Below are 14,351 nucleotides of genomic sequence, written 5' to 3' on the forward strand. Positions count from 1 at the left end.
CAAGGGGGGGGGGGGGAGAGAATACAGGAAAGCAAAAGAAACAAAACTCATAGGCAAAGTTGTTTGTTTGAGATAAAAAAAAAAAAAAAGAAACATAATGCCCTGAAATGTCAAAGGCCATCAGTGGACACCTATTCACAACTGCACTGACTGAGCACTCCTAGTGTAGCTGCTAGTCGGACTGATTGTGACACATTCCCATCATTCCCGTTCACTACATGTTAAGTCTCGAGATTTGTTGTACATGTCTTTTAAATGTATGTTACATGTCCTGAGGTTTTGTTGCTTAGGCTCAAATCATGCTCTCATTTAAGGATGGTTGGAGTCTGTCAGGGTTCTTTTTGCCCCTCCTCTTTTCTATCGTTTTCTGTTTACATCTATGATATTGGGGCGCTTAACAGCGAACCGCCAGGCTTCCCGTGCTGTCTCCCTCTGTTGTTTTTTTTTTTTTTTTTGTTTATGTTGCTCTGGACGTGTTGTAACTGGGAAAGTAAATTCCTCGTGTGTTCTACTTATTTGGCCAGTAAATCTGATTCTGTTTGAAAGAGCCTTTATTGACACCCAGGATTTTGACCATTACCTCCAAATTTGCATTTAATGTTGCATTAAAACTACGTAGTCTTGTTGAAAAATTACCTGGACAAACTATTTAGAACTGATTCATCACTGCCATTTGATGTGTTCCCACTGGTGTCATCACCATCACCATCCTTTTCTGGGATCGAGAAAGGAACATTGAGAACCCTGCTTGGCTAGAATGGGGAAGGAAAAAAAAAACAAATCACAGATGACAACACCAACACATTTAAAATGATAAAAACTAAGACCAACATGGTGAAATTCAATTCTCACCAAGCACTGAGATGCAGACGACCTGTTCTGCATCTGTTCTGACGATACATTGAGAATTTCACTTCTGTGAGCAAGAGAAGAGGAAAAAAATGTGACCCTAAATGAAAAGAAGCAGCTTTAAAGGTGGAAGCATCCATTGGCCTTACCCAAAGTTGAAAATGCTTGACAGATGCAATTCACCCGTCCCATCTGATAACCTGTTTCTTTTCTGGAAATCGTTGCCTTTTTTGACAACATCATGTGCAGTACAGTTTAACAATGCTGTCAAAAACACAAGGACAATGAAGAACATTAGTGTCAGATATAATAAAAACATGAAAGGTTTCTATACAACAAATGGGACTGATGTGTTGGATTAGTGAGTGAGTTGTCAAAGAGCGCACTTTTGTATGAAAGCAATACAGTAGCCTCTTGCACGGACTGGAACGAATGCAAGAGTATAACATGCGTAAAGGCAGGATGAACCATAACCACAAATCACTAAGATTTATATATATATATATATATATATATATATATATATATACATACATATATATATACACATATATATACATACATATATATATATACACATATATATACATATATATATACACACACACACACACACACAGTGTTCACCTTTCAAAGGAGAGTGAATACAGTATGTGACTGTGATGTGCATGACAATAAACAAAGACAAGCATCAATTAACTGGACATTGGAATCTTTAAATAATAATGTATATACACAAAATGGAAGGACTACTACCAACTATCATTCTCAACCATGCACAACTTGTTCAAATCTAACAATTAAAAATGTGTTAGATAAATTTGGATGGGTAGCTCAGTAAACTAATTGTTGACACAAAATGAAAAATTCTCACATGGTTCATTTTCCTTGTCATCTGGAGAAAAAAATTGATTTTTCTCTTCCTGCAACCTTTGCAAAGCTGCCTCGAGTAGCTCCTTTGGTTCTGCACCGAGTTCAATTGCATTATGCAGTATGTACATACATCTCTTTGTGTTGCCTGATAATATAACAACAAAACAAAACACACACAAGTAAATATGTCACCTATCATGTGTTAATTCCATCTATGTACTATGAAAATATTTCTACCTTGAGAATGTGCAAACTCTGCATGTGCGATGTGGACAAATGCGAAGTTCTGGCTGTGAGATCTTGCAACACTGAAGTTTGCCTCAGCCTCATTAACGTCTTGAATTCTATGAAGTGAAAAACATACCTTAAATTTTAGAAATACAGTATCATAGTAGTCCTACAGAAAAGAGGAGAAAGCGTTTGCTCGAAATTATAAGAACATCACTCACGCTTTCAACTCTGCAAATCTGACCAACATCCTGGCATAGCTTTCATTTTGACAGTGTAGTCCAAGAGGCATATTCGAAAAAACTTTGGTATAAAAACTGATGAGTCGAGTGAGATGGTTCGGATCAGAGTGTGGGTCCCCTTTCTTCTCGAGGTTTATCATATATGAGAGACAAGCTTCAGATGACTTCAAGCTGATGATCTGGTTAATATTATCAGTGTCATCTGAAAAAACATAAAATCAACAGATCTGATTAAGCCTGTTTGCAGTAAGTGATATGACAACAAGGCATCCAAGTACCTTCATCGAGACGTTTTCTAATCTTGCTGAGCTTTTGACAAACCATGGCAAGTCTCTGCATTCTGTCGTCCGTATGCTCCCCTGCTTCCATCTAAAATGATAGACAAGGACATGTCTGTTCAGATTTAAGAACACCACCACGTATCCCATATCACATTGTACAGTGCATGGTATATGTATTGTTATTTTTGTAATTTTGCTCCGTTTTACTCAGCCGTCTGCAGTAAGGTTGGGATTGCAAATGAGAATGTGTTCTCAACGCTTGGATAAATCGAAGTTTAAATATTAAATGTGTATTCGCTGCATATACTTCAGCTCACAGTACGTTTTCACACAAAGGCATGACTCAAACTCCGTATGCCATTTTCACTTACGCTTCACTTTTTCTAACGAAAGGTAAATTGTGAAAATGTGCCAGCCATTTTCACAATCATATCGACGATCACAAAACGTGATAACCGACAGCCAATTGTAATGGTTTTCCAACTGACAGAGGATAGATAGCATGACCTAGCTCCTCCATAAAACTTTCTAATTTCATTCCAGGACTGATCACGCTACTTTACTTCTATCGGCGCATCGCCTGAGTTTTTTTAACGCTTAAATATAATTATTCGTCTCTCACCGTGCAGATGCCAGGAACGTAAATCCGTTTTTTAATCACAGAAACCGGACGATAGGCTCGCTCTTTCCTCAACTAATAGTTTTCAAATGTTGCACTTCCGTTTGAGTTGCGTGTTGATTGGCTGGTCTGAGCTGACGCTACCAGGCGACGCCTTTGGATTTATTTTAAAACATCACCGACTTATTTTAAAACATCATCAATAATAATAATAATAATAATAATAATAAAAACTATTATTGTTGTTATTGTTGTTATTATTGTTCTTGTTATTATTATAACGATGATGATGATGATGATGGCATAGGTGGCACGGATTGTAACGTATTTAATCTATCAAAACGTGCTGCAATAAGCACTCTGTACCACAATATGTCAATTAAACAAATTTAATCTATCAAAACGTGCTGCGATAAGCACTCTTTACCACAATATGTCAATTAAACAAGCAGATAATACGTATTAATGTTGAACACTGTGGCAAAACCATCGTATCTCCAACACTTTTGGAGTACCTGAAGGCAGCGCACATGCAGTATTTCCTTGTTCCTTTCCTGTGCCTCCACCCAGCTGAGCTCCAAGATGGCAGCTGCGCAAGGGTGATGAGCAACGACTCTTGAGAGTTCGGTCATGAAACAGCATTGGAGTATGTCGATCTTTCGGTCTTTGTGGTGATACGACCAAAATATAATTCCGAGTAAATTCCGTCACAATCAGCAAGACTATTAAGGGATTGTGAAACAAAATGCTTTTCTAAGGGCTAAGCTAGCAAGCAGCAGTCAGCAAGTAAATGAACTTGTCTCGTCAGCAACACAAAAGGAAACATCAGCTTTGCATACGGTAATTTTCGCTTGTGGCTGTATTATTGAACGATCGTTAATAGGGAGAACGCTTGCAGGAGTACAAAAACGTTACATTTTACGAAGGGTTACTTGGTAGAATCTTTGTTACATTCAATTATTTGATATTCCCATTGTTTTACACTACAATAGAATTTTTGAGAGGGGACAGCAAAATCACCTGAGCGCTATCTGATCTAATTCTTTTTTTCCCCACCAGGTATATTTCGTCATGGCCGTCACTCAATTCCGTCTGTTTAAGATCTGCACATGCTTGGCCAGTTTGCTCTCTTTCTTTAAGAGATTGATATGCAGGTAAGTGTTAAGGAAAGCATTTAAACACTCACTTTAAACAAATGCATAGGTATTGTTCTTTACATGATATCTGTAGGTGTTGGGCATCACTTTGAATAGATTTGCCCTTAGTTTATCCGTCATCTATTTGCTACAGCAGGGATGGGCAACTTTTTCATGCTACTGTACTAGGGGCTCATAAAGTACTAACATTTTATAACCAAATGTATGACAAAAATGCTATTTTAAATATGGACAAAATAGATGTACTTAATAGATTTCATTTTCGATAATACATTTTTCACTGTATGTGTAAAAGAGCCACTGTCTAACCCAACAACAAAGTAACTGTAATCATCACATCCGTCATGTTGTTGTAACCACGCTTCCATCGGAAATGGTACGCCAGTCCGTGTATCATCAGTCAGTCCGCCAGTCTCCCAAAAAACATGTCATAGCCCAACAGATGAAAATGATAAAATTACACTATCAATAAATATATCTACATCATACAATGCCAGCCCAAGACCTACTCTACACACCCACACAGATACACTCACAAACATTTGTCAGTGCATGTCAATATGTTGAACTGTAAAAGTACAGTCAGTGGGAGCACACTGTTGGCTGTCTGCAGTTGTTTTCCACCAAAAAGTTTTCATTTACCTTAACCAGAATGCAATCCAAATAGTACACTCCTACTATATGTGAATGCTTGTCATTCTTCTTCTTCTCCTTCTCGGATCATTGGCGGATTACAGCTCTTTGGTGCATACTGCAACATACTATACAGGCAGCACAATGCGTTTCCATATAAAGTCATTGAAGGCAACCCTGCTTATTCAGCCCTGTAAACAACCACATGAGACAGTCTTGAATATAAACCATTTAACCAGGATACTAAATAACACAAAACCACAATGATAAAGTTTATATGCAAATAAATACACATACGTAACATTATAGTTTCAAACAAAGATTGTAGATTTGTGTTGTCATAGCAAAGTGATGTGACATCATCTGGTTGCGCCTTCTCAACCAATCACAGCCAGCCATCACAGTCCCCTCAGACATCCTATTGAAAACAGGAGCACTCACTATCACGCATGAATAGAAAATGCAGTCATGTTGAAGAAACACCTGCAAATAAACACACGAAACAGGTGGGGTATGTTTCTGTCAGTCGTCAGCAAAACTGGTGTCCATCAGTGACAGATTCAGAGGTCCATCGGTACTTGACCCATTTACTGACGATTACACTGACTGGCAAGAACCCATTTCCGTCACTACTTAGTTCGCCATTTTTTTAAAGTTTCCCATCATTCATATATCATTAGCAAAACTGGGAGTTTCAGTGATGGCTGACCCCTGCAGTTTTGGCAGATTGGCACTAGCATATTCACATATTTGCATTTTTTTCCCCTTAGGATTTCTTTGTTGTTGCTTGTTTTTCCCGTGGTTCTCCATTTCCCCCCATTTTTCGTGGAAAATGTGTGAATGTTTGTTTTTTGTTTGTTTTGTTTTTTGTGGGTAGGGGGGTTCTTTTGAGAAAAAAAAACACAGTTGCCCATTCCTGTTCTACAGTATATGGCTTATCTGATTGTTATATAATGTAACTTACAACTCAAAATTCAGGTGTGACTTTACTTTCCCCTTTTTATTGTTCTTACTGTTTGGCAATAAACTAGGAGTGGAAGGGGCCGAAAGCTCAGTGGGGATCAAATAACTCTCCCAACCACAGTGGATTTCTCATCGTCCATACCAAAACAGGTTAGTAGTGAACCGTCTGGAATTAAACAACTCTAAACAGCAACTCTAGCCTTATGAGAAAAAAAAAGAACGGCACTGTATTACCAATTTCTGTTGTAAGAATCTCAATGATTAGGGCCTTTAATGCCAAACTCTGTGGCACTCAGCATGGAAGGTCTGTCTGGGCCAAAATGATCAGCTAAGCGCATCCAGAAAAAAAAAATATATATATCCCAAGCAGAAATTCATTTCAACACCTCAGTTTTCTCTCTGCGCTTTTACGTCTGCACAGCCAGATGTTGAAGAATGGAGTTCCTGGGATGAAGAAGCTCCAACAAGTATTAAGATTGAAGGTGGAAATGGAAATGTTCCCCCTCAACCCACTGAGACTGAGGAGCCTGACTACTTCAAAGACATGACGCCAACAATCAGGAAAACACAGAAGGTATATATCTCTTATCATAGTTATGGAACAAAGAAATCTGTAGTAATTCTTTCTGTTTTCAATTGGCAGTCAAAAATCAAACAAAATTGTGACTGCTCAATATAGATATATTTTTTAATGTAACCCAACCACCCCCCATGTGCTAAATGTCACTTGACCGCAAATGACGATGTTGTTGAACTGATTTGCCCCAAGTAAACTTGTCCGTATGTGGTGTTCCATGTGGACATGAATGAGTTGGAAAGTAATGCGATTGGACAAACAGTGGAGAACCAATTGTTGTGTCTTCCTCCCAAAGAGTCACGTGTTGTTCCTTTAACGACACCTAACTGTCCATGTCATAATTTGTCTGATGGGTTGTAGTCTCGATTGATTATGTCAGCTAACAAGTTAATGAAACCTTACTGATACTAGTTACCACGCCTCCAGATCACAGAAACAAAACGTTTGCATATTACGCTGAGCCTAAAATCAAAACAGAAAAAAAATCTGTCCACTCCCCCGGCGACCCCATTGAAAATGCACAAATTGATACACTGGTACAGAGACCTCATGCTTTTCCTTTATATATTTTTTAAACTTGTTAACTGTTATTTTTAGACTGTCAGACAGTTGATTATGCTAATCAGATAATTTGTTGTTATTTTAACAATTTTGTTGAACATATATAATATTAACATGTTAAAAAAAAACTGTTATTCAAAGTACTAAGAAAAAACAAATTGAACAAACATACAAATAAAACTAAACATCAAACGAGAGCTACAATAGAAAAAGTTAGGCATTGGTCGACCCGGTTATTGAACGAACTTTAGACCTATTTAGATGTATTTTATTCATTCATTCATTTTCCGAGCCGCTTTTTATCCTCACTAGGGTCACGGGGGGTGCTGGAGTGTATCCCAGCTGCCTTCGGGCAGTAGGCGGGGGACACCGTTAACCGGTTGCCAGCCAATCGCAGGGCACACAGAAACGAAAAACCATTCGCGCTCACACCTAGGGACAATTTGGAGTGTTCAATCAGCCTGCCATGCGTGTATTTGGAATGTGGGAGGAAACCGGAGTACCCGGAGAAAACCCACGCAAGCACGGGGAGAAGATGAAAACTCCACACAGGAAGGCCAGAGCTGGAATGGAACTGTGAAGTCGATGTGCTAACCACTCGACTACCGGGCCGCCTATGTAATTTATCTATTTATTTATTTATTTGGGGAGCCATGAGTTTAAAAAAACTAATAAATATGAGTACAAACTGCGAAGCTCACGCAAGCACCGACAAAGACTGTGTGGGCTGTATTTTCAGCACTTCCTTGCTAAGCTGCCAAATTGCCCTTGTCAATTGTGGAAAAGTGGTCTGTGTATGTAGCGTAGGGCTGTCACGATCAAAGAAGCATTCTAGAATCAGTTATCTAAACACCTCTTCCATCGAATAATCGAGTAATGGGCCTTTTAGAAAGTTGGTTATTATGTAAATGTGACCGCACTGTTTCATAGTAGTGGGGCTGACATTCAGAATGGCTCACCTACAGACATAGACAGATAAAATATTGACTTGGCCTTACTCCGTCCTTAAAACCTTTGTTTATAATAGTCTATTATTAATATGTCTCCTTGAATGATATGTTGTCTGACAATTTAATTTTTGTATCATCATTCAGATAATACAGTATAAAATATCTCTCTGGGAATGTCCACAACATATGTCAACTTGCAGCTTTATGTAGAGAGTGAGCCGGTGTATATGAGCAATTCAAAGAAACCTTGAATGCTTTCTGATTGCTGTCTTACGATGTGGCTTGTCTCTGATTTCCACTTTGCAGATAGTGCTAAAGAAAAGGGAGCCTTTGAACTACCTGGTGCCTGATGGCTCGGCAGGTTTCTCCAGCAGACTGGCAGCCTCTCAGGATGTGATGACCTTCTGTCCACCTTCAGTGAGTTATCTTTTGTCATCTGTGAAGTTTCAGGCATGCATTCCGTTTATGACCGAGAAAGACATGATCGTGAAGGCTTTATTTTTGAGTAATATTAGCATTCATTTTATCCTGATGTAAATTCTTGACTAAACACAAGTGAGGTCTTCACCAGGTACAAATCAGGATTTGCTCAGCCCAATATGAATTTTGAGCGCACAAAATCATGCAATTTGTACATTAAAAACTTTAGACCTATTTAGATGTATTTTATTCATTCATTCATTTTCCGAGCCGCTTTTTATCCTCACTAGGGTCACGGGGGGTGCTGGAGTGTATCCCAGCTGCCTTCGGGCAGTAGGCGGGGGACACCGTTAACCGGTTGCCAGCCAATCGCAGGGCACACAGAAACGAAAAACCATTCGCGCTCACACCTAGGGACAATTTGGAGTGTTCAATCAGCCTGCCATGCGTGTATTTGGAATGTGGGAGGAAACCGGAGTACCCGGAGAAAACCCACGCAAGCACGGGGAGAAGATGAAAACTCCACACAGGAAGGCCAGAGCTGGAATGGAACTGTGAAGTCGATGTGCTAACCACTCGACTACCGGGCCGCCTATGTAATTTATCTATTTATTTATTTATTTGGGGAGCCATGAGTTTAAAAAAACTAATAAATATGAGTACAAACTGCGAAGCTCACGCAAGCACCGACAAAGACTGTGTGGGCTGTATTTTCAGCACTTCCTTGCTAAGCTGCCAAATTGCCCTTGTCAATTGTGGAAAAGTGGTCTGTGTATGTAGCGTAGGGCTGTCACGATCAAAGAAGCATTCTAGAATCAGTTATCTAAACACCTCTTCCATCGAATAATCGAGTAATGGGCCTTTTAGAAAGTTGGTTATTATGTAAATGTGACCGCACTGTTTCATAGTAGTGGGGCTGACATTCAGAATGGCTCACCTACAGACATAGACAGATAAAATATTGACTTGGCCTTACTCCGTCCTTAAAACCTTTGTTTATAATAGTCTATTATTAATATGTCTCCTTGAATGATATGTTGTCTGACAATTTAATTTTTGTATCATCATTCAGATAATACAGTATAAAATATCTCTCTGGGAATGTCCACAACATATGTCAACTTGCAGCTTTATGTAGAGAGTGAGCCGGTGTATATGAGCAATTCAAAGAAACCTTGAATGCTTTCTGATTGCTGTCTTACGATGTGGCTTGTCTCTGATTTCCACTTTGCAGATAGTGCTAAAGAAAAGGGAGCCTTTGAACTACCTGGTGCCTGATGGCTCGGCAGGTTTCTCCAGCAGACTGGCAGCCTCTCAGGATGTGATGACCTTCTGTCCACCTTCAGTGAGTTATCTTTTGTCATCTGTGAAGTTTCAGGCATGCATTCCGTTTATGACCGAGAAAGACATGATCGTGAAGGCTTTATTTTTGAGTAATATTAGCATTCATTTTATCCTGATGTAAATTCTTGACTAAACACAAGTGAGGTCTTCACCAGGTACAAATCAGGATTTGCTCAGCCCAATATGAATTTTGAGCGCACAAAATCATGCAATTTGTACATTAAAAACAAAACAGTCTTTATAATGGGATAAAGGATGGTACACATCAGATACACATCATGATGATTTGAATGCCGCCATTTGCTTTAAATGATATTTTCTCAATTCTAGTGATGGGCAAAGTGAAGCCTCATGAACCAATGTGTCATGTGTCAGCCAATGGTTCGTTACTCATTTCATTTATATTCGCTCTTTAAGGACCTACTAAGGACTAAGTGTGTGACTGACTAGATATGAACTTTCACTCTCTGGGTCTATAAATGAATGAACTACCTGACTGACAAACAAACTGAATTTAATAACTAACCCAAGACTTGCGGAGTAAAGGGAATGTTCACGTCTTTTTGAGGAGTGACTTGAAAAGCAGAAAAGCTCTTTTTTTCTGGCAAGGTTTCACCTCTATTTTCTTAATGAACTGGTCCTGTTTGTTAGCGTAAACATGCAGCATGGGTGGTCTGTAGGTATTAATGTGCCAACAGTTTTGCTGTGTGACAGCCAAGTCATATACAGGAGTGTAATTGCATTCTGTTGTGTTTATGCTGTCCGATCCTCATTGGTGCCAATTTATAACTTTGTGCAGGCAGAGCTTGGTGAAATGGACAATTGGCAGGGCGACACCAACGCTTGGGAGGATGAGTCTGACGCCACTTGGGAAGCAGAAGAGGTGCTCAGGTAATGCCATCTTTTACTGTACCATCACGGAGCTGATAGGCAGGTAGTGTCACTCTCTGACCAGCAGATGGCAGCGTTTACCACTACAGTGTATTCTAAAGGGGGAGGCAGAGTGTTGTGTCCTACTCAATCTAGCATGCCTTCATTAATGAAGTATCTGATAATCTGTAAATCCCTGTAACAGACAACAGAAACTGGCTGACAGAGAAAAGCGGTCTATGGAGCAGCAGAGGAAGAAGATGGAGAAAGAGGCTCAGAGGATGATGAAGAAAGAGCAAAAGATGGCTGTTAAGCTTTCGTAACGTTTTGGTAATGCTCAGTTTTGAGCCAGAGGATCTCAAGGGAAAGACACTGAATCAGTCGTGAGTTTATCTTTAAAATCAGCAACCCATCCAAAGTTCTCATGCTGCATTGCTACATTTTCAGGAACCCGTCGTCATCCTGCAGCCATTTCTGTCCGTTTTCGAGCAGCAGCTGTGAATCATTCTTGGGTTCCCTCACAAACACCATCCCCACCCGCCATGTATCGAAGTCATTTGTTCATTCGGAATTTGAATCTCTATATGCCCCCGCTATAATAGGTGTATGTGCTCGTTTGCACAGGTCCTTTTCAAGGTGTGTAAATAAACTCAGATCTGTACTGTACAACCTTTTCATAGAGCATAAGGTGTACACTTGATTTTCTTTGTCTTGTTTTTAACCACAAAAGACAAAGAGGTGTAATTATTTTTAAGAATCACTGTTTATCAGTGACATTGGTCTGCTTGATAATTATTTTTGTATTTATGTTTCTCCTCCAGCAATGACTTGCACTGTTCCTCTGTAAAATTAGTAATTAAAGATAATAGCATACTCTATCCTGTAATTTTAAGCTATGGGTTCCTATGGTAACATCATGGCTACTCACATGAGCTTCAGACTGTAATGGAAAAATATGTGGTCACTCTATTTTTTTTTTATATATATATATAAATTGGTCTTGGATAACTGCAAATACGAATTCCAATAAAGTTGTGACGCATAAAACATAGATTAAAAACGACAATGATTCGCAAACCAATTTCAACCTATATTCAATTGATTACGGGGAAATATTATCTCACTTTGAATTTTATGCCTGCAACATGTTCCTAAAAAGTCGGGACAGGGCCATGTTTTCAAATGTGTTGCATCACCTTTCCTTTTAGCAACACTCACTAAGCGTTTTGGGAAGGGAAGACAGTCCGTAATTGTTGAACCTTCGGAGGTGGAATTCTCTCCCGTTCTTGCTTACAGGACCAGATTGTTACCAGCGCAAAGTTCAAAAGCCTGCATCTGTGATGGGATGAGCGTGTGTTTGGTGCCCACGGCACAGGTAATTCGCACATTGTGTGAAGACAATAGGAACATGTTTACCAATGTGCTTTTACCTTTGCTTTTAACCACACTCAATCAGCATAAATTAGATTTGCTCCAGTTCCCAAATGTTTGAGCAGAGATACAACACATTTTGGAAAATGTTGCAGGCGTGATTTTAAAAATGAGTGAATATTTGACCCGCGTAACCCTCACCACTAAAAAAAAAGTTTTATCAGTTTCAACATTAAATATCTTGTCTTTGCAGTGTATTCGATTCAATAGAAATTGAAAAGGCTTTGCAAGTCATTGTATTCTGTTTTTATTCACGTTTTAGACAGCCCAAATGCATTGGAATTGGGCTTTGTTGGTGATGAGGTAAGAGATCTTTTTCCCGAGCTGTATCACTTATTGTCGTTCCCCTTTGCCTTTCGAGTTTCACTGGCAGCCTTTGTGAGATGGATGTGAAATCAGGGATCGCCTAAGCACACCAGTAATTGTTATACTGCTTTCGTGATAACATTGATCAGGCTTCAACAAAGAAAGCAAGTGTTTAGCGAATTTAGCAGCTTTTGAGAATCGAGCAATAAGAGCCCCGCCTGAACAGTTTGCATGGTACTTTGGTGTGTCAGTTCCGAAACGAAACGGAGTTGTGGTTTATGTATTTTTGTTACATAATACATTTTTTGTTTTGACCATTAAAAAAAAAAAAACTACAACAAAAACAGGACTGTCACGAAAGTCGCCATCCTCAAGTATGCCTTCACAGCTTTTTGAATAAACTCCTATGATTCAGGTGAATAACATGCTTTCTGAATAAACTGGGTTGTAAAGAATGTCTCGCCACAATTCAGCTAACCCCATTCTGTCACAAAAACAAGTCATACAATTTGCAAAGAGCAGCATCGTGTTAACTGCTACACCCAAGAAGTGCAAACATGAACACACTTAACCCTCTGGGTTGTATTCTGTTATGCCGCACTTTTTTTTTTTTTTTTTTAAAGGGTCATCTGTTTTCAAACAAATATGAATTTTAGTTTGCAAGAGTGCGACATAACAAACACGGGGAAAACAAAAGCATAAATGCCTAAATTACAATGAACCCATGTCAACATTGATATATGTCGTGCAATCTCACAATTGATTTAATTATTTAACCAAAATATGTTGTTTTTCTTTATTGCAATGCTACCATCAGGCTTTGCAAGATTTCTGGGTAAAACCTGAAAACTATCTCTGGTTGGCCTTCTTTGAAATTCTGTCTGTGTTGGCCTTGAAAGTCAACTTGGCATCCAGAATAGTTCCTAAATGACGACCTCTCTCCTGTGAGATTGCATCTTGCCGGATAAAACCGCTTTCGAGATGACCTACTTTCAAAACGAGAAAATCAGTCATTGTGCCCAGAAAGACAACTTGTAATGCACAATATTTACTATATTCTTAAGGGTAGTATTTCATCGCACAACTAGCCTCCCTTGTAGGGTGTTACAGCATCCTATAACTCAAGCTTTTGATGCTTGCTGAACTGAGACATTTTCGTTATGTAACGTGAAGATCCCGGGATATGGCAGAGTGTCATGTCGTCATCGGGATTAAATTAAGTGTTACTTCCTTTAGATTTGTCGCATTTTTCTTAAGTACATTTGAATTGCTGTTATATCATGACTTTGAAAAAAAGTGTGGGTAGCTGCAGTTGCATTAACCCAGTTTGTATGCAGATTTACAGCTTCAAAAACAACCACTTGAGTGGAATTAATGCATTTTAGCCTGTTGACTCTTTCCAAGTGAAGGATGTGATAAATGCAGACCGAGAAAGCTTTTATCCAAGGTGAGCAGTCATAGGAACACTGTTTGGGTGAAGCCTGGTGAGCTTCCCTTTATTTTTTAATGTGAACATCTTAAATAAATGAGCATCTTTGCCAACTCTTTTCACGCCTCTTACATAAGTGTGACCAACAGCAGTGCTTTGAGATACTAGTTTAATTTGTTTTGTGACCATATTCATGAGCTCGAAACACCCATATCTCAAATCATCTTTCCCTACTGAAATGAATGGAGAAGCCAGTAATCATTCCAGTACATAAACCCGGCCCCCTCAAAGGGAAAATAGCACTTTATATTGTACTGTCAGTAGAATATAAAAATTGAGCAGGTTTTGCCACCATTTTTGCTTCAATTCAATAGACATTGGTCTGTTTCTTCTGTTATGCACGCCCTGGCCGCCTGGGGGCAATATGATATAGCCTCACAGATACGTGGACAAGGAGCCTGTCAAAACTCCTCAATAAGCAGCAGTTGTATTTGTTATTCTTCATAAAGGATGAACACTATATGCCTGAGTAGTGCTATATTTTTAACGTGAGTTGCTCCTTCAGCCGTTGTGTCAAGGTCGTTATGGCTCTTGGGAATGACTATGAACTACACAAAG

The 14,351-nt window shown here is 39.2% G+C and overlaps 2 protein-coding genes across 3 annotated transcripts in view; one reads left to right on the top strand and one right to left on the bottom strand.

Annotated features, from left to right (window-relative positions):
- ttk (ttk protein kinase) overlaps positions 1-3,212 on the bottom strand; it is a 13,324-nt gene extending 10,112 nt beyond the window's left edge. For both annotated transcript variants that reach the window (XM_019893064.1, XM_019893063.1), the window contains exons 1-8: positions 3,096-3,212; positions 2,471-2,561; positions 2,172-2,394; positions 1,960-2,066; positions 1,724-1,867; positions 999-1,113; positions 853-916; positions 637-752 (exon numbers count right to left, since the gene is read on the bottom strand). In XM_019893064.1, the coding sequence (XP_019748623.1) occupies positions 637-752; positions 853-916; positions 999-1,113; positions 1,724-1,867; positions 1,960-2,066; positions 2,172-2,394; positions 2,471-2,561 (860 nt within the window). In that variant the 5' untranslated portion in view covers positions 3,096-3,212. The remainder of the gene's footprint in view (positions 1-636; positions 753-852; positions 917-998; positions 1,114-1,723; positions 1,868-1,959; positions 2,067-2,171; positions 2,395-2,470; positions 2,562-3,095) is intronic.
- A 429-nt stretch (positions 3,213-3,641) lies between these two features.
- Positions 3,642-12,759, top strand: ebag9 (estrogen receptor binding site associated antigen 9). Its single transcript, XM_019893089.1, has 7 exons — positions 3,642-3,932; positions 4,152-4,246; positions 5,914-5,995; positions 6,267-6,419; positions 8,240-8,350; positions 10,497-10,588; positions 10,773-12,759. The coding sequence occupies exons 2-7, from the start codon at positions 4,164-4,166 to the stop codon at positions 10,888-10,890; spliced, it is 639 nt and encodes a 212-aa protein (XP_019748648.1). The 5' UTR covers positions 3,642-3,932; positions 4,152-4,163; the 3' UTR covers positions 10,891-12,759.
- Positions 12,760-14,351: the final 1,592 nt, after the last annotated feature.

This window comes from Hippocampus comes, unplaced genomic scaffold (genome assembly GCF_001891065.2).
Source record: "Hippocampus comes isolate QL1 unplaced genomic scaffold, H_comes_QL1_v1.1 scaffold94, whole genome shotgun sequence".
NCBI classification, from domain to species: domain Eukaryota; kingdom Metazoa; phylum Chordata; class Actinopteri; order Syngnathiformes; family Syngnathidae; genus Hippocampus; species Hippocampus comes.